The 26,093-nt window shown below is 39.4% G+C and overlaps 1 protein-coding gene across 1 annotated transcript in view; it reads left to right on the plus strand.

The window, feature by feature from the left end:
* The window catches only part of MLLT3 (MLLT3 super elongation complex subunit), a 279,749-nt gene extending 254,255 nt beyond the window's left edge, over positions 1 to 25,494 (plus strand). Inside the window, exons 6-11 of the mRNA XM_055302686.1 lie at positions 2,195 to 2,270; positions 4,104 to 4,233; positions 6,861 to 6,960; positions 13,026 to 13,097; positions 14,286 to 14,357; positions 21,112 to 25,494. Of these exons, the coding sequence (XP_055158661.1) occupies positions 2,195 to 2,270; positions 4,104 to 4,233; positions 6,861 to 6,960; positions 13,026 to 13,097; positions 14,286 to 14,357; positions 21,112 to 21,243 (582 nt within the window). The 3' untranslated portion in view covers positions 21,244 to 25,494. The remainder of the gene's footprint in view (positions 1 to 2,194; positions 2,271 to 4,103; positions 4,234 to 6,860; positions 6,961 to 13,025; positions 13,098 to 14,285; positions 14,358 to 21,111) is intronic.
* Positions 25,495 to 26,093: the final 599 nt, after the last annotated feature.

Raw genomic sequence — 26,093 nt, forward strand, 5'->3', positions numbered from 1 at the left:
GGTTGGTAACTGTTGATTTATTAACCTTGTTTGTGGTTAAGAAGCTAAAAGAAGGCTGCCTACAGGTTTGGGTCTGGCACTGGCATGATGCTTGAGACCAATGGATCAAGTTTAGCATGGGGTGGTTCTAGAGATTGCCACCATCCCCTCTTGGTTTCCTAATTAGTGTCACTCTCAGCAAATAGCTCTGGCAAACGGCTCCTTTAAGTCCAGTGCAACATGACTGGTCCAGCAGGAGGGGGAATTAGAGCTCTTTCCACTCACTGTAAGGAAACCTCTTTTTTGGCTCCCAAATGGTTTCCAGAGCTATCAAAATAATACCGTTTGCAGACACTTTTCATGGCTGAAAAGAGCAACTTGGAAAGGAAAAGGAGTACTTCACAGCCCCCGGGAGAAATGTTTTGCAGCTGGGCATTGCACATAACTGCTAACTGAATGCCCTTGCAGTGGTATAGCTCACCTTTGTGGCTCAACAGTGGAAGAGCCACTCAACGGAAATGAAGAGTCCCTCACACAGGCATGTGTGCTTGTAAACCAGCTCCTCTTGGTGGGCCACAGACAGCAACATGTTGGACATTGAACTGCAAATCTCAAGCAAATCTTGCAGTAGTGAAGGGTTGGAGGCCGCCTGCTGCTCATTAGAGATCCTGTCTGGCTCCTTTCCTGCAGAATGAGTGGTAGATTGCTGACACCTGTTTTCCCATCCAGCCTGAGGATGTGAAGTGTGCATCAGGAATGCCTGAAAGTGCTTCCTTGTGTCCAAGTCTGGGTCTTAGTGTTGCTTGGAGAGAAGGGGGTTGCCATTTAGGGCCGGGGAGGAGGATGAGTAAAAATCAGTGGTGAGAAAACTGCATTATCAACTGAGCTGAGGCTCTCCCTCCTCGTTTAGTGGCTTCTGCTGGAGCTCTTTTGTCTTCCACACGGCCCTGATACCTCCGTCACCCAATGAGTGAAGTCAAAAGAAGAAAGAGATGTCTGTACGGGAAAAGACCTTATCTGATACTCAAATAACATGAATAGATAGTTGAGACTGTGAGCACATGAGAAATGGGATAAAAATAGTCCACCCAAATTTACCAACATTATTGAGTTATTTTAAATTGGACCTAAGTATGTAAAATTCAAATGTGTTGATGGTCTGATCAGTTTCTTTGCACAGTTCTGTCCAGGTATTTGTTCTTCCCACTTTGACCCACTATAAAGTCTCATAAAAACTGGCAGATGGTAGAACAAAGCACCTAATGCTCTGCCTTCAGTCACAGATAGAGAGTGCATGCTGTATGCGTGTGTTAAGGTGAGTATGAGGGGATAACCAACACAAGAGAGACCCCACACCCTTTTCTTTGCAAGTCCCTGCAACTCCTGGAGAGGAGACACATCAGAGGCAGCATAACACTATAGCATATCAGATGAGCAAACAGATGATGAGATACACATTTTCAGTGGGTTCAGAGCAGGAAGACAACTGTGAGTTGGACAGGTCAGGGAGGATGTGGTATTTGTCCTGGGTATTAGAGGATGAGGAGAATTCAGGGTGAGAGAGTGGGGCATGTGTATGATGCTTTTTCCCTGCATCCACAGGCTGGAATTAGAGGGTGGGGGTTTTGTGTGTGTGTGTGTGTGTGTGTGTGTGTGTAAGTATCGGCAACATTTCCCACTGACTCAATTGTGGGACTTGGCCAGATCTCCTTATGAACATTATCTCCATTTGTGAACTATGGATGAATGAGGTTAGGGTTGGGTCATGGCCTTGGACCAGAGTGAAATTAACTGGCTCATAATGTGATTGAACTAATGACCTTGGCCTCATTACCACTATGTTCTAACCAGTTGAGTCAATCAAACATTGCAGAAAGGGTAATCAAGGTAATCTTTTAGAGATTTAGATAGCAGTAAACACAGGAGTAAAATCAAAGCCAGGTTCTTCCCTCATGTAATGCCCAGGTGTTTGTCTCATCATCCTTGAGTTTATATACTTGTTCCCACGTCTGGTAAAAACATGGTAGACAAAACAAAAAGGACACCATGATTCTCCTGTGTCGCTGATTTTGGCATAATACAATGTGTACTCATTTTTTCTTGCACAGTGTCGGACTATTTTTGCATAGCAAAATATTTTTGATCAATAATGTTAATTTTAGATGTGGAGCATCCTATAAATTTATTGACGATGGCTTTCTTTTCTTCTTTAAAGTCTGAACAACCTAGTCCTGCCAGCTCCAGCTCCAGCTCCAGCTCCAGCTTCACACCGTCCCAGACCAGGCAACAAGGTATCGATATCTCCCAGGCAAACTATGAGACATTTTTCTCATAAAACGTCTTAATGAGCTGATTTATGGCCTATTTTCTACTGTTTTATTATTTGAATGATAACTTGGCTTTTATGCAGTTGTATTTATTTCCCCGAGGAATGCACTTGAGTATTGTTCTGATGTATGAGACCGGCCTCTAGAAATTCCCCTTTTTCCAGTCCCTGCCATCAGAGTCCCATTTTACAAAAAGATTATAGACACAGCCTATTCCAGGGAGCTCCCTAAGGAAATACAATAGCAAAAGCTGGAGTTGAAAGGCTCTGACAGAGAAATAGATTTTTACTCTCCCTCCTGGATGTCTTTCATTTTATATATTTTTTCCTACAGATTAATAGATCTGTTTTCTTTGGCAAGTGATAGTTTGCTGTCTTTACAATATATTTTCCCTCTACTTGAACTTAAAGAAATTTAAATATAAAGAAACCTAATAAAGAAATTTAAACCAGAACATTAAGTATGTATTTTATACTTTTGGTGTGTGGAAATTTTCAAATAAGAGCTCCCTCCCTTTTTTTTTTTAATATGAAAAGTGAGATAATATGAAGGAATAATTTGTTTTTGAGCATCATTTTGCATATTACCTCATTCATCGATCATACTCAATTTCTGATGGCTTTGTATGTTTTGAAAAGGATTAAATTGTTGTATGTATTTGGGCTAAGGCTAAGCTTCTGGGAAAAAATAAAAGACACTAATCATTTTGGCTATTCAGATTTTTTGTTATACTGACATCCAAAGATATAAGCCCACTACAAAAGCAGGAATTTGTGGAGTGTGAGATTGCAGAGAATCAATACTTATTTTAGAACCAACTTAGAGGTAGCTCGGATATTCATGTCCTAGATTAGACTTTAGGAATTGCCTAATCCAGAATAAAAGTGCCTCCTCTCTCACTTTCTTGATTGCCTACACAATCTCTTCTTTAATATTAAAAAGAGTGATCTTGTTTTCATCATGTTTAGAGCACTCAAGTGAAAATAAGCCACAGACACACTGAATTTTTGGATTCTTTTTGTTTTCCAGTTATGTCCTATTCTAGAATAAAACTAATTATGACTTGATTTTTTTTCTCTCCCATCTGATATTGGATACCCTCTTGAATTTTCTGGGCACCTGATTTATTACAGGGTTTTATTTATGTAAATATATGCTGGTATTTTGCCAGGAATTTCTTAAAAAGTAAAATAAAAATTGGTTGCATAAAATTGTTGCTTGAACAAGATCTTGTGTCCAGGATCAATATGAAGATCAGAGATAGTACATTACACCATGGAATTGAAATACTTTATAATCTGAACTTGACTGAAATGCTTGCTTGACCTGAAATTGACCTTGAAATAAAAGGAACAGCTAAACCTTAATAGATCAAAAACTACCACACAAAGGCTGCATTGCCAAGAACAAGTTACAACCACGGTGATTGATTTGCCTCAACTTTTCAATACATGGATTAACCTAACAAAACATTCAATTTACTAATAGATCTTTCTGTTCCTCTTTAGATGTAATTTTTCTTAGGGAAGAAAAAATACATAGAAAAACATTCCTAGGAAAGAGAGATTTTCCAATAAACATCCTGGGGCATCTGTTGTGAAAACAACAATGTTTCAGTTAGATGTTATATTTTAGAAACTACCAAATTTATTTTATCACTTGCATAAATATATGTAATGATGGGGTTTTGTTGTTGGTTTTTTGGCCAGTGTTCAGTGCTGGTGAGCTGTTCCCTATGTCTGCTATGACTAAGGGTGTATGAAATAGTTTGATTTGTGGTTCACTATCATTCCTCAGGTCCTTTACGGTCTATAATGAAAGATCTGCATTCCGATGACAATGAGGAGGAATCAGATGAGGCAGAGGATAATGACAATGACTCCGAAATGGAGAGACCTGTAAATAGAGGAGGCAGCCGAAGCCGCAGGTGAGTGCCTTGGTGGGAACACAGCTCCCTGGGATGAAATCCTGCCTTTTCCCCAGACATACTGGTAGAACCATGGCCGAAGTATGCAACACCAAAAACAGTGGTGGGAAATGGTCACAGTCATTTGAGTTGGGTCGCCTTGGCATGTTTATCTCCACCTCTGCAGAGAACTGTGTGTCCCTTTTTTCAGAAAGCAAAAGGTTTTGCTTCTAAGAATTCTATAGGGAAAACATCCTGTTAGTAGTCCTTGTTCTTGAAAGGCTCTGCCAACGTGGGAGGACTGGCTGCTAAAATGAACTCTGTTTTCATTTTTTAAGAGTTTGTGTCGATCCATGGCTATCACCTCAGAATTTAAGGAGACATGTTTGCTGTTTGTAGTTAGAAATACATAATTGGCTTCAGTGAATTATGTGTGTGACCTAATTAAAACTAGGATCACCTGTGTGTGTTTTCCAGCAAATAAATTCCTTTTAAGTGTGCTGACAATTAGGTTCCTTAAGTAGCTTTAATGCTGTGAGGCATAATTCCACATTATAAGATGGTAATTCATGTCACTTATAATTAATAGTCAACTTGAAATTGCCTTGAGGGTTTTATTTCTTTATCATGAGGAAAACAAATAGGCATGCTTACTTTAATGGGTTTGAGTAGAAAAAATATGAATCTACTTGAACTTAAAATCCAATTACATTTATAATACCTCACATTAAATCTTTTCCCTTTATCCGTTACTGTGTGGAAGGCCCTAAAATTCCTTAGAAGGATACTATCTTAATCCCAACTGGACAGATCGTATGGTTTCTAATCAGTAATTCCTTGGTGTCCTTTGAGAAGGGCTCCTCTGAGTACACATGCCCCATCACATCCCTCACTGATTCTTCCATGTGGCTATACTCAGTAGCCACACCTAATACCTCTTTCTCCACCTTGTCTCCCAAACTTACCTATCTCTATTTTTTCCTTGAATAGGAGAAAATAAGGAGCCTTATAGCTTTGGTATTATAACATTTCCCCTTAGAACTCTTTAATCTGACAAGAAGGAAACTAACTGGTAGGGCAGAAGGATCTAAAAATGGACCAGAACATGGCAATGAGCATATTTATAACAACCAAAATCCTCACTGCTGGTGGGCTCTCAAACTTACCTGATGAAAAATGCATTTAGCCAAATTACAGTTAGAGTTATTTCGAAAATCTAGATATTCCATGATTGGCTATTGCCCACCCACTCGCTGCCCCATCCCCTGAGTCAGTGCAGGTCAGATCCTACAGGCTTGTGAGTTATCTGATGTGATACACACGATGTTGGAGATTCACTTCTTTCCCCCAACCTGACATGTGCTGTTAGCACAGCAGCGCCAGTGTAACATTTGGTCTTCCTTGCACTTGTGAAGTCTCAACTGTTTAATCAGTTTAAATACTCAACCTTCCACTTCAGTCAAGAAGCATTTTGAAGCAGCGCTTCATCAGAACACTTCATTAATGTAATTTAGTTAAGAAAAACAAGTTCCATCAGTTTTTGCTAAAAGGATGTCCCAGTGTATCCTTTTCATTTCCTATCTTGTATCTTGTCTATCTGAATATATTATAGAGCTGGAATGTGATTGCCTATTCAGAGAAAAAAAAAAACTATCCTGATTTCTAAAGCATTTTCTGTTTCTGAAAAGAATATTTTATTAGGTGACTGCGTAGCTAAAGAGAGCAAACACTGAAGGACATTTCAGAAGAGGGGTACACATTCAGTGGAGTAGAATAAAGAAATATCTCCTACCCTGGCTAAAAGAAAATTTTATTTTGTTCTGAAAAGAAAAGAAAAAAAGGGGAGGCGTTATATTTTTATGTTGTCATTGGTTGTTGAAAGATATTCTGTTTTTCTAAAGCAGTTATCCCAAACACACTGTCTCTTCATGTTGCTGAAGTATATTTCCAATGAATTCTTGTAGCAGCAACAATTAGGTCAAAACTAGGGACAGCCTTAAGTCATTACACTGTAGAAATAATTGTTGTCGGTCTGTCCAGCACGTTGGGCTTCACACAGCCCATCTTCAGACATCACCCTGGGCTGGCAGCCATGCAGGGGTGTTTGTATTCTCAATAGTTGCTTCTACTCCCGCAGCCTGTATTCTGGCCATTTTGGTAGAATGTTCACCTGTAGCAGAGAGGCAGGGGGAACGAAAACTAGAAGGTAGTAACCTAAAAATGGTCTAATTTTGCTGACCTTCGGCTGGCTTGGGTAACACGCTTTGTGATAGTAGGTAGGTGAAGTTGGAGCAGGGAGATAAAAGAATAAATGAGGCCAGTACAATAAAGTGGCTGTGCACCAGCCGTGGGTTACATTGCCTGAGTTTGAATCCCAGAACCATTCCTTTTACCTCTTGACCACAGGTGAGTGATCCAATCTAAGTCTGTTTCCTCATCTGTTGAAATAAGGGTCATTAAATGAGAAATAGCAGGTAAAACACTTAACACAGTTCCATACAGAGTAAGCACTGGGATGTGTTAGCAGTTGCATGAGGTGAAACAAGTTTTCAGTGGTTAGTGTTTGGATTCCTTTCTGTCTGCGCCTAGTTCCATAGATAATTCAATAACTATCTGTACCTATGCATGTAACTTCTGTTTCTTTTCAGAGTTAGCTTAAGTGACGGTAGCGACAGTGAAAGCAGTTCAGCTTCTTCGCCCCTACATCACGAACCCCCACCACCTTTATTAAAAACCAACAACAACCAGGTAAATTGCTGGGTTTGCACTCTTCGAGACTCTGCAAAACTAAGTGTGATCATTTTTACAAAACACACAAAACTTTTCATCCCTTAAATTTAAACTAAGCCCCTCTCAATATCAAATACGTGGGAATTGACAACCTTCAGAATAAACATGTAGTTGGGGTGAAAGAACTTCTGTTGTCAGGAAAAGTATGTTTCATTGGATGGGTTAACACAGAAAGTGTTGCTCATTTGCTCCTGATTTCTGTGGGTTTTTTTCCCCCTCCAGCAGTTAAGTAGGCTAATTTAATGATTTAGAAAGAATATAATCTTTGGAGCTAGTTTACAGCCTGACTCTTTGTTTTTTTTTAAAAAAAAAATTATTTATTTGAGAGAGAGAGAGGGAGAGAGAGAGAGAGAGAGAGAGGACCGTGACCGTGCACGCATGAGCAGGGAGGAAGGAGCAGAGGGAGAAGCAGACTCTCCTCTGAGTGGGGAGCCCAGTGTGAGTGAGACTCAATCCCAAGACCCTGGAATCATGACCTGTGCAAAAGGCATCTGCCTTTGTTTAACTGACTGAGCCACCCAGGTGCTCAGCCTGGTTCTTTGTTTTACTAATTTACAGTAATGTACTGGTGGGAAATGAACTTTTAACTTTTGATTCTGTTTCCTCATCCATAAATGGAAATATTAATACCTGCCCTTCCAGTTCTCTGAATGATGACAAATACCATATTTGTAAAGAGCTTGTGGCCATGCTTATTATTGTAGGTGTTCTGCCTCTGTGTGGTCATCCAAGGAAGGAGGGTCATCATTTGGAATTGTAAGGAATAGTTTTGTTTTTTTTTTTGTTTTTTTTTAAATTTTTTTTATTTATTTTATGATAGTCACACACACAGAGAGAGAGAGAGAGAGGCAGAGACATAGGCAGAGGGAGAAGCAGGCTCCATGCACCGGGAGCCCGACGTGGGATTCGATCCGGGGTCTCCAGAATCGCGCCCTGGGCCAAAGGCAGGCGCCAAACCGCTGCGCCACCCAGGGATCCCAGGAATAGTTAATAAAATGCGAATAATGGTCATTATCATTATTATAAATCGAGCAGAAAGAAGCCTTATTAATTTAATAGTCCATTCAGAATGTAGTTTTTGGATGAGGTCTAGGCAAAACTTTGGAGGCTTTGATGAAGAGCTTTTCTTAAACAAATGATTAAGACTGGGATATTTTAAATACTAAAATAATTTCAAGTATCATGAATATTATAAAACCCTCATAGTGCATTGAGTTGATACACTCATTTATATAAGCTATTCTTATCTCTTTGTTTAGGCAGGTTCCCTGTGACCTCTAGAATAATTGCTTAATCCAAGTTACCTTATGAATATTATGAACTTAAAAGAACTGCACTTTTCTGAAATTATTCTCTTTCACAGATGTCCTACAATTTTAAACAGCCTTGTCCTTGAATTTGTTATCTTTGCTTTACTGAGAAAATATGATTTTTTATAGCAGAAGATTTTTTTCTTTTAAAATTTTGTATAAAAAAAATAAAATAAAATTTTGTATAAATCATAAGATCTCTTAAAATTTAGAATACCTCATTTAGAATACCTCATTTATAAAGTTTATCCACAACTTAAGTTTATTCCTATTCCTTCATTGTAGAATAGGAATAATATCAGTGTTCTCTACCTCACCACTTTTATTCAACTGCAGTTTCTTTGTGGCCTACATGTGAATGCAAGCCCAGCCTCATCATCTGTTACAGACTGGCTGTTTGAGGAGTTAGTACATTCTTACTCCTGACCCTACTTCCCTGCACACCATGCATTCCCCAGCTCCAGTGCCAGCCATGCCCTTGGCCCTGGGCCGGCCAACTCTCCCCTCTGGCATGACAGCCTACCACCACACATCAAGCACTTCTGGGGCAGGTAAAGACTAAGGGCAGAACCACATCATCACCAATCAGTTGGGAAGAGACTTGGGCTGGCTAACTAGATAACTTGAGTTTCTTTTGTAAATCTGTGCTTCAGTATATAAGCTGGCAAAGGGATAGAATTTGGACTTTGCATATATTTGCATATTTAATTTAAACCTTTGGAGCTTCCGGTGGTGTGTGTGTGTGTGTGTGTGTGTGTGTGTGTGTGTGTGTGATAGAATGAGAATGAATCAGGGTCCTTCATGGGCAGTAGCAGTAACTATCAGGAGTTAGGGGCATTAGGTGTCCCCCTCTTAAGCCCCTTGAGCTTCATTCCCACATGGAGGGGTTAGACTGATAAACCAGCTCCATGAAGCCCCCAGTGTTGCCTTTCAAACCACCCTAAACATTTCCTGGATAGGCAGTCCTGAGTTGACTTGGCTCAAATCTTGGCTTCAGGGAAAGTTTTGGATTTTTTTTTTTAAGCCTGTCTAGCAAAACAAGACTAAAAAAATGAATGGTATCATCTATGTGCTGAGGGTAAAAATTACTTTATCCAATTAAATAGCATACCACTGGTTTCTTGGCATATGTTTACTCGACAAATGTAGCTTCACACATGTGAATCATCAATCTGTCAGGAATACTCAGTTATATGTCACTTCCTCCATGCACCTATAAGCATAATAAGACAGTCCATATGCTTTCACTTTTAGCTAGTCTAGGGTAGGAAATACATGTAGTATCACAAGAGCACTTACCTCCTTGAAGCTGTCTTGGAACTGAGAGAGCAAGAAAAGGTTTTTAAAACTTTGTATTGGTTTCTTAACCCCTCAAGTTACCTGCATCGGGTCAGGTGTGTTGCTATATCCCTTTAAATCCGTGTTCTAGGACTTCTTAAAAAATTGCTAATCTTCCTTGGTTCTTCATGCTGGTGAAGTGAAAGAGTAAGAATTTCTTAAAAATATCAAAGCCCCCTGAATTTCACCCTAGAATGCATTTTCAGTATTCATTTGACTGTATGTGTGAGAATTTGATATTTCACATCAAATAAAATCAATGAAAACAGACTTCCTGTTTCACAGACCTTCGTAGGAGTTTCCTTGGTTGCTCTCTGTCTGCAAATTGATAATGATCTCTGAAATTTTTGTAAATTTCGAGGCAAAGCTGAGTTTTCCTTACTCGTTCTCAAATATTCCAGGGACGAGGGAAGAGAGAAAGTGCTAATTGAATCAGACATTTTCTAACTTTGGGAAAAACAGTGAACAGACAGAGGCAGACACATGTCAACAAAGCTAGTAATTAACCTGAGTATTGTTAGGAGCAACTGGATCATTAACATGAAAGGCCCATTAGTAGAGAATCCAGGCTGCTGAATAATTGAGTTGTCAGTCCTCACAAAGAGATACAGAAAAATAATCTTAAATGTTTGATTCTAAGCCATATCCTCAGATTAAGGATTGAGGTGCAACTAATCTGAATTCTGTTTTAGGGGATGACCATGGATATAAATGGTGCATCTTGGCCATCTGGGTAGCTGTTGCCTTCAGTAAAGCTTAATAGGGAATAATAGTGAGTGCTGTGCCATTTTAACCAGAGGAGTGTGTGTGTGTGTGTGTGTGTGTGTGTGTGTGTGTGTGTGTATTATTATTAAACTTCAAACCTCCCTTACCTGAGTTTCAAACAAAATCAAAATTCCAGATCCCTTTTGGCCGAAAGTATGAGGAGAAAGGGGTTGGGGGCTACAGGCCTTGAGGGGAGGAAGTGATCCATTGGACCCAAGTTAATATTCAGAATATCATAAATTACCTATCAGCCTGCAAGGCATGTGGAATGAAATTAAAGAGTCTATCCAGTTGAACTGGTTTGAAATAAGCTCATGGAAGACAAGGTGCTGTAGTTTTAAATTCTGGAGTCGTTTCCTTAAAGATAAGAAATGATCATAAATAAAACAATTGTCTTCAACATGGTTCAGCTCTCCCAGAATGAAGTTTTGACAAAGCTGTTTATTTTGGAGCAGGGAGAGATCAAAGAAGGAAGATTAACTGAGCCCTCTCTGGGCAGCCACTCAGTAACTTGAGGCGGATCACTGACACCCGGAGCTTTTGTTCCTGCCACTGCAGCTTCAGAAGAAAGAAACTAGGATTTCAATGTAGTTTGGCCTTCTGTGCTGTAGCACTTACGGAATGTGTAGGGTGGGACTTAAGTGCCCCGAATGTTCTATTTTCTGCTCTGAAGTGGTGGTAGAACTCTAAACCTAGTTAGCAAAGTTGCCTTACAAATACAGAATCCTTAGTCACTTTGATCCCCCGGAGTGCAGTGACTTGGGGAATGGCAAGGGGGTGCAGAGTGGGATATGATGGCAATACAATTTAGTTTTCTAATGCACAAGGCAAGCGTACAGGCGCTGTTTTTCTCTCTGGCCTGGAATCTCAGCAGATTGTCTTGCTTTGCCCAACCGCTTGTCTGAGTTGGCGAGGAGTGCCATCTACTGACCTACTTATTCCTAGGTCTCTGAGCTCGGAGTTTCCCCTTGAGGTCTCATTTCCAACAACAATAGAGAAGGAAATTCTGAACGTAGGGGAGTGTTGGGTTTCCTTTACAGTGCGACATGTTAAAAATGATTGCCTTGCCCCAGTGATTAAGTAATTTCCTTGTGTTGCCCAAAGTATTGTATTTTAAGTGAGCGAGCCTGGTCAGATTGGTCATCTGGTTATCTTAATGTTAAAAATGAAGAAATAGAGGCTTTCTCAGGAAAGACTCTATTGAAGCTCACTTCTTACCCATGCATTATTCTAAATTCAAAGGAAAATATACCCTTTTAGAAGTATTTGGTCTTCTCCAGAATGTCACGGTCCTATACCAACAGGTAAAATGTTTGTTGGTAGTGTAACATTTTATAGCTGAATGGAAATCTGGACATTATCTTGTTCATCTCATATATTTCATCTCTCTTTTTTTTTTTCTTTTTGAGATCCAAAAAATGTTAAATAATAGAGCTAAAACCTGAACTTAGTTTTCTGAGCCCAATTAGGGCTTTCTCCACAACAAACAAAGAGTGGGCTCTTTTAAAATCACTTTTGTGTTATGGAATATGATAGACTTCTGAACAGGATGGTGTGTATATGAGTGAGTGAGTGTGAGACCAGAGAATGGACAAAGAAGAGCAGTAGGAATATGAGACTTCTTAAATATATCTTTTATTTGGCATTTTCCTCCTTAATATTAGCTTCCGATTATAACTCAGTTGGTAATGAGGTTATCATGAAAAAGACAAATTACTCGGCTTTTTATGTTTATATACATTTGTAAACACTCATCAATAAATTCAGTGGATCTCAGCGATTTTAAACAAGGCTCATTTAAAAATATTTCCCTTATGATCCTCAATTTTGAGGACTCTAATAAACCAACTGTATTTATTAAATAATAATTTGTTTTTCCTTCTTAGTCATTAGAAACCTAGTTCCCCAATGGAAGCCTCTAAGCAGTATGCAAACTACTACTCATACTCAAAGCTGTGATCGGTTCAGATGAAAGGACAGACCCTTGGTTTTTTTTATCATGGCTATAAATACAAAATTCTTGAACCATGGAAGATAGTCCTGCCTCTTTATTTCTTAAGTTGGAGGATCCCAAGTTGGGAGCAGTGTAGCTGATGGCCATCTTCATTTCCAAAGCTGCATCCACTTAGTGGGTATGAGTAATTTTTAGAATCTGAAAGTCAGGTACTAAAAAGGGTATTGGAGTATTTGCTCTATCATCCCTAGCATGCTGAGCACTGGTTGTCATGCTGAAACAGCAGAATAAATGAGAAAAAATTCTTGCCAGAGGGGACTATATAATACAGTATAACTCAGCTGCTGTGCATATGTGTGAGAGTGTTGTCACAAAAAAAGCAGCAGCCTTGGAAGCTTAGATCAATTTTCTTATCGTCAACTTCTTTTTTTTTTTTTTTAAGTCTATTGCCCTGACTCAGCATTTCAGATAGAAGTTCTTTATTTTCCAAGAAAGAGTGAGATTAGAAGAGAAGAAAGAAAATGTATAGAGGAGAAGTGCTGTTTGGAAACTGATATCATTGTATGACATTTCATGCATAAGTGCCTTTGTTTAGGGGGCCGGTTTGCTACGAAGTGCCTGAAATCAAATTTAACAGTGTTTTCTTTGATCCCTAGATTCTTGAAGTGAAAAGTCCAATAAAGCAAAGCAAATCAGATAAGCAAATAAAGAATGGTGAATGTGACAAGGTAGGTTTCCAGGGTGTTTCCGAGACTGCTGCAGCATGGACTGGCTGCCCTCTCCTTGTGTTTCCTTTGACCATCCTTGGTGGCTCCCCTTCCCTGTCTTCATCAGAGGTGCCCCACACCCCCAAATGGTGAACCTTCTTGGCGTTCTGTAGTTTGTTCTCCAAATCTCGCTTATATCTTCAGTGTTACTCTGGGCCCTTAGGCTGCCTTTTGCCATGAAGCTCGCATTGCCAAGGGTTTCAGGCACATTGACTTCGGAGTTCAGAAAATCACATTAAAGGTAGAGGATTGAGGAATCTCAGCCATAAATGAGCAGGGACGCCTGATCCTGGTGTGTATCACACACTGGCCTTCCAAGTGTGTATCATGCAGTGGAAATCTGACTTTAAGACCTGCTGCAGGTTAGTCTCCTGTTGTGGGCAGGGTCATAATGTGCTTTGCGGAATCAGGGCAGGCCTGACCAAAGCTTCACAAACCTTGCCTTTGCCTTTATTGCAAACAGAGGCGCTAGGAAAACCCATACAGTTATGTTAACAAAGATTCCTGAGTCTGAGCATATGGGAAGAGAGGTGTGCTTCTGCCCCTGCAGAGGAGCTCCAGATGTTAATTTGGATAGTCATCTTGGTTTTTCAGAAGATATTCTCTTCTGTTACTTGCTGTTTACTGGCTGGCCATGTTAGGTATAACCAGGAAAGCTTTATTTTTTATTTTATTTTTTATTTTTTATTTTTTTATTTTTTTTAAGAATTTGTCCTGAGATAATTGGTTGTGTATTTATACTTCCATGTTCAAATTTAGACTTTTATTCTCTTAGTTAAAAATCTTCTGAGATGAAAGAATTAAAAAAAAAGTAAACTGTGCTAATATTTTTAGACTCACAATTTACCATTGAGTACCCCTTTTCCCTATAGATGAGGGTTACTGGGAAAGAGTGGGTCTGCTTCCTTGAATCTGTTGAGAGTAAGTGCCAAGAATTGCCCTTCATGAAACAGCTGGCTTTGTAACCATAACTACGAGAGACTAGATCTCCAGGAGCCGTGGGCACTGAGTCCACACAGCATAGGCAAGGGACATAGGATGGAGTGCCTCCACCTGCTGCTTGTATGTTCCTGTTTATTTATTATGTTATTTTTGGATTGCTTCCTAACATGCTTCTTCTTTGGGGGGGGGGATACTCTTCTTTTTCAGGCCTACCTAGATGAACTGGTAGAGCTTCACAGAAGGTTAATGACACTGAGAGAGAGACACATTCTGCAACAGGTGAGAAATGCTTTTTAGCACATCCCTTTGCAGAAGCCACGAGGCCTGCTTCTTCCTAGGGTAGTGTCATAGCACCTGGAGGTCACACCAGCCCTACACTGGGCTCATGCCACCTGCAGAAGTATTTGGGTGGGTGTGGGGGTGGTTCTCATTGCTGAGGCTACCTGGAAGTCTGCTCTGGAGCTTGGCATAGATGAGCTCCTTCCCCTGGTGTTGCAGCAGAGGAAAACCGGGCATTTGTGGAGGTGACGGTGCTGGTGGGATGCCTGGATTTGTCTGCTGGCTCACACTGTCCTGTGAGCCGAGGGAGGGAAGAACGGGAATGCAAAAGCCTTTGGGGCCAAGCTTCCAGTTTCATGAGAAAACAGTGATAAGAATTTCAGTCAAGTGTTGTCAACATTTGTGATTCAATGGAGTAACCTTTTGCCAGTGCTCTTCTAAGAGAAAGAAATATTTTCCTCATTTCTCTTATCTTATACAGCATACATCTATTATGAACTCAACTCCAAAATACTTGTGGAGTTGGGAAACTTCTCTTAGTACAGTTTGATGTTTTGCAAAGATAAGGGCGTTTTTTAATTTTTCTATAGTTATAGTACTATTCAGTTTGCCGAATTAATGGTGGCTCCTGAGAAATAACTTCCTTAACGACCAAAGAGAAGGTGGCGCTCTAAATTCCAGGGTGGGTTTGTAGATTAGTTCACTGTTTGAATTTTGTTTTATTACTACTTTCAAATGACTTAAAGTAGTATTTAATATATCCCAGCTGTGTGTGGATTATTATTTTTTAAATGTTTAATGGCTAATGATCACATTTATATTCTGATCTGTGTACATTTTTTGCTGAAAACTTTAAATATGCGTTCTCAAATCTGCCAAGTTCCCTGATTTGTCGGATAGGTTTTCTTTTCTTTTTTTCTTTTTTTAAACCCTTTTAGAGTTTCAGATTTGAACATTACAGACCTATGATTCTTAACTGGGATGAGTTGCATTTCTTGCATTTCCATTTAAGTGAATATGAGTAGGGAACAGATTGGAGTGCTTCACCCTAAGAATTATTCTAGTCCTCTGCTAGTATCTTTCTTCAACATTCTTTCGTAGAAAAGAAAATTGTTCAGCTTGCCATTTACCAATTATGTGGGGTTAAATGACTGAATGGTGATGCTAAATCTATTAGCTGATATTCCCATCCTTTCCTATCTCTTTTTAAGCTCCAGCTCTGAACCACTGTGGAGCAATTGTCCAATAAAGCTATGAATGCATAAGCTGGGCCCAAATAGTCTCACAGGAGAGTGAAACAGATGTTTGGGCAGGGTTGAGACACCTTCACAAAGAAGGCTCAGGCAGTGAGTGCAGGAAGTAGGCCATTGGCAGGCTCTTACCTTGGGGTGTCATTGGCATTCCCAATTTCACATTGTCCTTTTAATTTGACCTTTGAAAGAACCGTGAGGGAAGGTGGCTTACTCAAGAAGTGGATTACTTTAGTGTCGTAGAGGGAGAGAGTGATGGCTATGAATTTTTAGCCTGGCATCAAGGCGCTCCAGGACACACAGCGTTTCAGCCTAATTGCATTCCCAGGCCAGTTGAAAGCTCTCAGTCTTTGGCCTTTTGCCTTGCAATGCAGCTGAGGCTTGTGATTATGATACCATGATGCATGTCCTGTCACGGTTTACTGCTTAATTAATTCCTATTGTAAAACATAGCACTATTGAGGACTAATGTTATTCTCCACTTCGAGAGCTGCTCATCTCGTGGAATGCATTCCGCAAAGTCGATGTATTCTTGCCATGCGGGCCTGAGCACCTGTGACAAGATTTCTGGTGAGGCCAGGAGCACATCCAAGGTCTTTTACTATTAAACACATCCTATCAAAAACTCTGCTCTGACAGTTTTATTTTGCTCACAAGAAGTGGTTAATATCTTTGTTTTACTCTGGGGACATGCAATACTGGCACCCAGCATCTAGCTTAATGGGCAGAAAGCACTAGATCAAGAGAGCCTGTGTTCTTAAGCCACTTTTCCTTAAGGTAAAAATACAATACAGGGGATGCAGTCAAACCCAGAGATCTGAGTACCCTGGACTGACTCATAATTTGATTTTTCTTCAAACTGTGCATTCCACATTGATTTGGAAAGGAAAATGGAGCACTTCTAACCTCCCTAGCAGTTGAGCTCTGAGTCTGGGTTTGGCATCTTAGAATGAAGAAAAAGTTCTAAGGGAAACCAGGGCTTTCTTAGAAGACAGGTTCACAGTGTAGATAACAGCTGCTATACTTTTAAAATGATCTTCGTGGAGATGGGAAATGAGTGGTATATTAGAGTATTCCTTCTAACATCATGGAGAACCCTCCCTGGGAAATGTTCTGCTGAAGATTACCTCCATCTTGGGAAATTGCCCTCATGTTACAGAATCCCTTATAGCTAGGATCCTGATGGCCTGCCTATTCACCAAAGGTAGGGCATATGCAGTCCCACCATAAACAGCAGCATATTCCCGTCCATACCCAAGGCGATTCTACAGGAAGACCTAGTATCTCCCAGACCTGAATCCACTGCTGGCAGCAGTGGTTAAAGCAAAGCTTGTTCATTGCTTCCCCTCAGTGAGAGGGCTGCTTTTGGGCAGAAAGAACTCTGATTTTTTTAAAATATAATTAGACTAAAAATAATGCATCTGTTTTTATGATTGAAAACTAGGGTTGGGGGAAAGAGCAACAGATTTAACAAGTAGACCTTACCCTGTTAAAAACAAAAACAACAGAACATGAGAGACTCCTAACTCTGGGAAACAAACAAGGGGTAGTGGAAAGGGAGGTGGGCAGGGGGTTGGGGTGACTGGGTGACAGGCACTGAGGGGGGCACTTGACAGGATGAGCAGTGGGTGATAGTCTATATGTTGGCAAATTGAACTCCAATTAAAAAAAAATGAAAAAACAAAAACAAAAAAACAGCCTGCATTGTACCCCCTAAAAGGCTAATGTGGCAGGAAATAATCCATCACAAATGTTTTCACCATGACCAGGATTGGAAGAATGAGTCAAGTAGTTGAGATACTCTTACTTCTCCACTAAGCATCCACGTCATGTGCTCTTACCTTCTTATCTACAATCACTCTGTCTTTCATCATTATTATTTTGGGGAGATATTCATTATTGCAGGATGATGCAGGGTGACACCAGCAAGGTAGAACCACACCACATCAGCAGTACAAGGCGATTCCTGTAGTGAGGCAGAGAGGCATCCTTCAGGGACCAGTGGGATGTTTTTAGGCTTTGTGGCTTGTGTCATTGGAATAAGCATGTTAATGCTATGCTTCTGATGTTCTAACTATCAGGATTCCTGGAAGGGAACCCACATTTATTTTTCTTTATGAAGTCTTTACTTAATTGAGAATGTGGGTACATGCTCTAATAATTCAAGTCATTAATGCCATTCCCTTTGGCAAATCGTCCCTAACACCTTGACTGTGCCACTATGACCACTACTACCTTAAGGCCATCTCAGCATCTACTTGATGTATTCTTACAAGCTCTTACAGGCTCATTGAGTGAGATTGATCAGATTCCCCTCCATTTCTTTGTGTGTTTGTGGCTGCAGGTGAGGGTGGGGTTGTTGCTTGTGGAAGAGGTAGGAAGGCCTGTCATCCAAGCACTGGAAATCTATGAGACAGTCCACAGCCTGTGAGATACCCAGTTTCCTAGCAGGCAAGTGGGTTTATTTGCTTTCAAATCAAGTGGCTTTTTCTAGAAGGTATTTTTATTGGTGCTTTCTTATTGGTAATTAGCAGCTATACTGAGTCACAGAAAGCTATCTTCCTAAAGGAGTGAGTTACCATTTCAAAGGGAAAATATAGGACTCTACTTTGCCCCTACATTGTGATGTCACTACTCTCCTTCATCTTCTATTCTCCCTTTACCCCTGCAACTTTTATTGTAATTATTATTTTTTTTTAATTCAAGTGGGCCTTTTCTGAATTTTAGCTTCTGGCATTTTCCCTGCTTCATTTGTTTTAGTGCTAATGAAATGGCTAATAGTCAATGAGGGGAGGCGGAGAAAGCACTGGGTTGATAGTTCATGTGTTGTACAGTTACCTCCCAGATCATTAAGGAGAAGTTGTATGTTGATCATAATCATGTTGCCCTGATCTCTGTAGCAATTTAGTTTATAAAGAAGCTTTATTTATCCTATTATTATCTTATTTGATCCTCTGCATAACCTATGTAATAGGTAGAACAGGTGGAGTTATCCCCATTTAGGAGATGAAAAAGAAACAGGGGCTCAGGTTATACTGTTTTGTACATTGCCATTCAGATAGTGAGCAGAGTCGGAAGTGATACACGAGATTTGGGACTCCGTTCTGAATGCTTGGGCAACTTACCTATTGGCCAGTTAGTTGGAGAGAGAGGTCACACTCTGGGATAATTGTTTTTTTGCCTTCATTGTGTACATTCAAAGCCTATTTTTTTCTCTGTCCTGAAGATTACACATTTTCACTAGCCCTATAGTATTTTTATAGGTATACAGAATTGAATGAAAGGCTCTACTATAGTATTTCAGTATCACAAAAATAGATAATTTACGCTGGAAAGTATGGTTAGTATGTATTTAGCATCAACTGAATTAAGTATTTGATTGCCTTGACAAGTTCGTGCCTGGACGTGGCTGTGTGTATCTCTGCATGTATGTGGATGTGTGTCTGTGACTTATCCAAAGGTCAAAGTTCAACAAGTTCTTATGTGAATGTAGTACTTTAACGATACCTGGGAACACCCTTTCTAGGATTCTCTTGATGCGTGATCTAGCACTAGAAGCCTGGGTCCACTGCTTTAAAGTAAGAAAGAGGTCAGTGAGGACATAGACTCCTTACTGTCCTGCTCTGCCAGCCTTCCCATCTTGCATTCATCCTGTCAAGGGGAAGTTAGGCTTCCATCTTTATTCCAGACAGGAACAGGGGACAGAGGCCAGAAGACACATACTCATGGTCTATATTCTTTTCAAAAATTGTCCTGAAATCCCAGTGATTTTTGACAAATTTTAAGTAGCAATATCTGCTGTATGTTGCAAGTGCATCTTGGGAGGCAAGTGTTTTAGCTGGGCTTGTGGTTACTTCCAGAAAAATCAAGCTTCTATTAGTATTAAAAAAAAGGGGGGGGGGACAAAAGTATAGTCAGTAGGCAGTTTGCTGTATCTGTCATGATTTCATAGTAAGAGTAACGTGTTTTATTATGAAACCCATAGTTCTATTTATAAAGAAGAGTTCCAGACATTGAGTAAGGCAGTAACAGCTCAGTCTGGAGCCATGCCATTAATTGGATTGGGGTTCAGCATGTCTTTTATGCTTCTGTGGAAGTCAAATATGCCAGGAATGGGGAGCACATTTTCTTTTGAGACCCACTGACCCATAGGGAATAGTTCACAAATTTACTATTTTTTAAAGAAAACTAATCCTAAGAAGAGAGGGTCAAAAGTTTCCTTTCTGCTATTTTCCACCTGTAATTAGGTCATCTAAAACTCCATTGAATAAATAGCCTAAATAATTAAAATTGTTCTCTTTTTTGAGGTTATTGAACTAAAGAAAATAAGAAGCAAGTGATAGGAGGGCGGTTACAGAGACAACTAAAAATAAGTAGAAAAGTTTGCCACTTTTCTCAGTGCAAATATTTTTTCTTTCATCCTGATGCTATTTTTTTCTCTCCCCCACAAAGCTTGCTAAAATTAACCCCCATCCCACTTTACACACAACATACTTACCTGAAGTCCATGCTACCTCAGCACAGTGTCTGTTTCTGATAAAATTATTAGTAAAATAAGAATGGCAAGACACGTAACATGATACAAGATTTTCTCAAACCAGGAACCAACAACATTCTTAAAATTGGAACCTTAGATGTATCTTCTTGAAAGCCAAGGCAAGATGAGTACCTCTGCCACAATTTTTATCTTATATCTGACAGTTGGAGCCCACACAGTAAGAAATGAAGGAAGACTATCCCACACGAAGAGACAAATGTTTTTTCTTTTTGTAGATAATACTTATTAACCTCAAATATCCAAGGGAATAAACTGAACATGACTGTAAGTAATAAATAGATGTTTTTATTCATTTTGTTGTGGTATAACAAAGTGTACAGCTAGGTGAATTTTAACAAAGTGAATGCATCTTTTATAACCAGCACCCAAATCAAGCAACAAAACACTTCCAGCCCCCTTCCAGTAACCACCCATGGTCTTCAGCGGGTAGGGTTATAGATGGTTTCTCTTCTTCCCTTTTTGGGCTTTGTACTTTGAGTTTTCAATAACATAATCAGAAAGAAAAATGATCATTATTATATGTGTGTGTATACTTTATTTTATAAGGAGTCTTGTTATTTCTAGGATGGAATTTTCTTACATCTAGTAAGTATAGTCATTATCCATTGAGTCAGTAACTAATTTTTAAAAGAATCTTGAAATTGTATCTTCCATAACCACACTTATAGTAAAACATGACTTGAAAGGAGAAATCCATCTAAAGGATGTGAATGAAGAGAATAGGTAATCTGTTCTCGTTGAGAATTTCAAAAGGATAATATTCCTTTGGCTTACTAAATTGGCTAAGGGATAGTTCTGTGCCATCAATACTGTAAGACCCTCTTGCTATAAAGGAGAATATTAGTCTCTTGGTTCCATATTTGATCCCCTCCACCTCTCTGTCTCTCTCTCTGCCTTGTGATATCCATTGCTTATTGCCCATTCTTTCTCTTCTTTACTCCCCTAGATTGTGAACCTTATAGAAGAAACTGGACACTTTCATATCACAAACACAACATTTGATTTTGACCTTTGCTCGCTGGATAAAACCACAGTCCGTAAACTACAGAGTTACCTGGAAACATCTGGAACATCCTGAGGATACAACAACTGGATGCATCAAAAACTGTTGTTTTTGGGTTTTTTTTTTTTTTTTGGTTGTGATTTTTTTTTTTTTGGTTTGTTTATATGGAAACACTCAGAATGATGCAACCAAAAGGGAAAAATAAAAATCAAACAACCTTCAGCTTTATTTTTCTTTAAAGCCAGTCATCATCTCTTGATAAAGGAGAGGTTAAGCAAACCAGCCTCAGCGGACCACTCTTCTCTCCAAGGAAATCCCCGGGAAGAGTTAGCCTGGATAGCCTTGAAAACAAACAAATCAAACACAACACAAGAAAACTTAAAGAATGTGTATGGTATCATGTATCTTTCTCTGTGGTGGTTCATTCCACAGGACGAATGCATATTCAACACACTGCCTTATTACATAACTGATCTATTTATTATCGCATACAGATATTCTAAAGTCGTTGAGGGAATGACACCACAAGTACTTGGTCCCACGGATGCTCTTTCAATGCAGCGCCCTTGCCATCCCAAGCCCAGTGACCTTACTCGTATACCGTGCCACTCTCCACTAACTTTTCCAAGTCCTTTTACTCGTTGCAGTCTGTATTTGCCACCTTTTGTTTTTCCAGTTCCAGGACACAAATATTATCAACTGGGGGGGACCAAATTGCCACCCTGATTTTTCTTCTTTGTGGTCTTTCTCCTGAAAGTTGGGGCCCAGCCCTTGGCTGTATCCATATAATGATCTTGGACCATGGTAGAAAAATGCACCAAATAGGATCATATGAATTGTTGTCTAGCCTTAGTCAATAAACCTGTAGGACTTTGAAACAAGTGTACCTGTAAACGTCCTGCATCCAGCATTGTTGAGCTGTCATCAACATCCTTGTGTCTGTTTTACTGTTCTAATATATTAGGTAAATACGGAAGTAAAGGCATTCCACAGGATCATCGTTTTAAAAAAAAAAATTCTGGTTCTGTTTTCTAAAGAAATGTTGTAGAAATTCTTAATTTGGATCTATTTATTAGTAAGAGTTTCAGCTTTTTTCAGCTGCCAGTGTGTTATATCCATCTTTACCATAAAACCTGGAATAAGAGATTTTTGTTCACGTATGATCCTCTTAGACTCTTTTATATTTGGAAAATTAAAATCTTTCTTTGGGGGAAAATTCTTGGTTATTCTGCCATAAGAGATCATGTATTAATTTGTAGATTCAGTGGTTCAATTCTGTTTAGTCACTTGCTTATGTTTCCAGAAGGATTTCTTGTATTGGTAAAAATGAAGATGGTTGGGGAGGGGGGCTATTTTTGTTCTTGATGTACCCTGTTTTAAAACTAGAAATCTGTCCTGTGGCATGCAAAAGAAAGCAAATTATTTTTAAAAGAAAAAAAAAGCCAAAGTCCTTTTGGTGTCATTATTCCATCCTCTCCATAAATGGAGATGTGCCAAGTGAGAACAGCTCATCTTCCAAGTTCTTGCTAGGAACTCAACTGAAAAGAAGGGAAATGAAGAAATACTTCTGGATCCAAAGGTTCATTCACTGGATCAGCCTTAAGAAAGCTTCTATGTGTGCGAATAGACCAGTCTCTAGGCTCTCCCTTGTTTATTCCCATGCCAGATGCTGTCTTTTCATACAGAGATTAACTAGTGTCTGTACAGAAAATGGTCTTTCCAGACCCATTCTTTTGGGCAGTAATGTAAATGCAGATTGATAATGAAGTTATTTCTGCATTTTAAAAAGGGGATTTTTTTTTACATTGTTTCTTTCTATCCAAAGACACTATTTTTTCCTTTAAAAAATTATAATACAGCCATGCTCCTTGTAAATTACTTCTGAAGCGTCCTCCCCAAGGACAAGTGGACTTTTTCGGTAACATTACTATTCTTGATGGTTGGCATGAACAGTCCTTGAAGCATTTGTTGTGCGTCCCCTTCTCAATGTTTAACTCCAGAGAAACTTTTGGAGTCATTTTGGACATTAGGTGACTGATGTGTGTGGTTTTAGGCGTGGTTTTAGTTGTGTTTGGTTTTGTTTTTAACCTTGCAGATGAAAGGGGAGGGCAATGCTTACATGAATTGTTTGCAAAATTGAGAAATCTTTAAACATTTCTAACTGCTAATCCACATAAGCCAGAAATGGATGTGGTTTAACTAAAATATCTGTGTAGTGTAACTAGAAATGTATATATGTAGTTGGGGCCATTTTTATTTTTGTAACTAAGTTGTGTGGCAAAATGATTTGACAGTGTGAAGGTTTTTCTTGTTCTTCTGACCACTTTTACCAGGAAACTAGGTAAAATATAAGCAACCAAACAAAAAAGGACAGTGAGAAGGGAAGCTATTGCAGTAATAAACTTTAGACCTCAAATTTAGGCAATAAAGCAGATGTCTTCAGAATATCGTCAAAATGGAAGTTTGTAAATTAATAACGAAACTCAAGAAAACTTACCCATCCACTAATCCTCATGGAGGCAGCAAAATGAGTTTTCCACAAAATTTCAATAGAGTGAGAGTCACATTGTTGATCTTTTGCACGTTGTATTCTCACTCTCATCGAATCTTTAAATGCAGAAATAATAAATCCCCTTTTCAATTTCAAATAGTTATACTCTCTTCAAGTACCATTCCCACTCAGTTCTGCTGTGTTTATAAACCCTGTTGAAACCTGCTAGAAAATATATTTGGCACGTGTGCATCCTGACAGTGGCTTTGGTTTTTTTAAGCACAAAGGGGAAATGGCAGGGTTCAGTTCCTTAGATAGATAGGTTTCAAATAAAATCATTGGGTGGGTGTGAATATGGTTTGAGCCAGCCAGAGTAGGAGAAACTTCCTTTAAATTTTCCTCCAGTACTTTGACGGGGGGAAAGATACGTATAGAACTTCCCCCTCTTATAAATGGGCTTGCGTCTGGTTTTGCAGCAGCATTATGTATGAGAGGGGATGCTTCCATGTGAGTTAGCATAGAGCAGTTATGTTAGCAACAAGACTGTCTACCTCTCCCTATACCTTTTTGTAAACAAATAAGTGTGTCCACATAGGTTTGCATATTGTGTGAAAGTAGGGAAAAGGATAAAAACCCAAGACCACAGTACAAAAACTCTAAAAGAAAAAATCCTGAGTGCTCTAAACGTTTTGAAATTGCTAAGCACATCTCTCTGATCCGAATAATTATTCACCCTCCTTTTGTGGAAAGAAAAACAATAAAATTGGTTTTCTTCCCCTAAAATGTTTCTCCCACCAAAAAATGTTTCTGCTGTTACCTTGTACAAACCAAGCTAACCTTTGAGAAACACAGTTTGGGCCTGCATAACATCCCACATACTGTTCGTTTCAAGTCCCACACATGTTAATAAGTTAATATATTTGTTTACAAGAGACTTTGCTCTTAAATGTTTTAACTCTACCCAGGTAACCAAGTTGGAGGTCCAGTGTTGGAAATGGTCAGCGTTCGTGTTTGGTGGCTTGTGTTCGATTTTTCTCACTTGGAAAGTGATCGGCTCTGGAGTAGTTTGCTATATGTGCATTGCGTCCCACCTTTAGCATTTTGTGTTCTAACGCTATGTACCGTACACAAGCACATGCTCATATTCTAATGTTGCTTCAGACTGTGGCTCTACACTTGGGACTCTGATGTAGATACAACTCCAGCTGCAGTGAATGTTGAGGAGTCACTTCCCATGGTTTAGTTTAAGCTTGGGCTGGAAGTCTATATCTTTGACCCCTTTTGTGTTATATGATGCTTTTGATCATGTAGGCACTGCCATCCCTGGATATTCCTTGTAAAGATGCATTGAAGAAGTCAATTTAAAAGGAAGACAAAGCCACCGCTGTCTGTAAACTGTAAATATGTATTTTGGCACTTGTACTCCAGTATCTGCAAATAGAGTTATGATGGAAATGCTGACAGATCCTTCACGGTGGCCAGAGCTACTGTGCAGTGCAAAAATAAATTAAGCAAAAATGTATTCTTGAGATTAACAGTGCAAGGCCAATACGTTTTCTAAATCTGTCAGTATCTTTTTTAATGGAGTGTGTATGTGTAGTTATGTTGAAAGATACACTATGTATGTGTGTGTGTAGATGCTATTATGTGAACTACAAGGCATTCGTAAGATGTATTTCCCATCTCTAAAACCCATGTTGAAATATAAGTACAGATTGACAGAAATAGGTGTTTTACTTAAATTCATATCTATCTGTTTTCTTTACAATGTATAGTCTTACTGATTGGTAAGAGTCATTTGAGCAGAGTCTGGTTTTCGCTTTACATACAGGGGAAAATGAGCTCTTGGGCCTTTCTCAAGAAGTGATGCTGGTCCTGCAGAAGAATGAATGGAGAGATAAGAACCAGCAAGGGCACGGTCCAGCCCCCCATTCATCTTTGAGTCCCCAGGGTCTAGTACCATTTTCTGTATTCCTAAAAACAGTCATTTTTTTTTTTTTTAAGCTCTGCAGAGACAGGGTAAGAAATGGTGGGGCACAGTCTTGGAATAAACCAGGTTGCTTGTACATGGCATTTTTCCTCTCTCCCCATATTTCTCTGGAAGGTTTGGTACATAAATTAAACAACGTGCTATCACTAGACAAAGTCCGTCAAAGGCTCTGCATTTACTTGAGCAGCAAGAAGTGCTACCTTGATTAGACGGGAAGAAGAAGCTCTACTTCAAAGAGAATAGAATACTTTAAGTTTGGCAAATAACCCAGGAATTGGATATAATGCTCTAGTTCATAGTAAAGAGACTTACAGCAAATTTAAGAAAGTCACCTTATCTTCAGGCTGACAAGCCATTGAGATTACAGTGGGCTGCCTTGTATGCTATCAACTAGGAGCTGATTTTAGGTGTGGAAGCATCAGTCCCAGATGGGCTTGGCTGGCA

Source organism: Nyctereutes procyonoides, unplaced genomic scaffold, assembly GCF_905146905.1.
Source record: "Nyctereutes procyonoides isolate TBG_1078 unplaced genomic scaffold, NYPRO_anot_genome, whole genome shotgun sequence".
Lineage (NCBI taxonomy): Eukaryota > Metazoa > Chordata > Mammalia > Carnivora > Canidae > Nyctereutes > Nyctereutes procyonoides.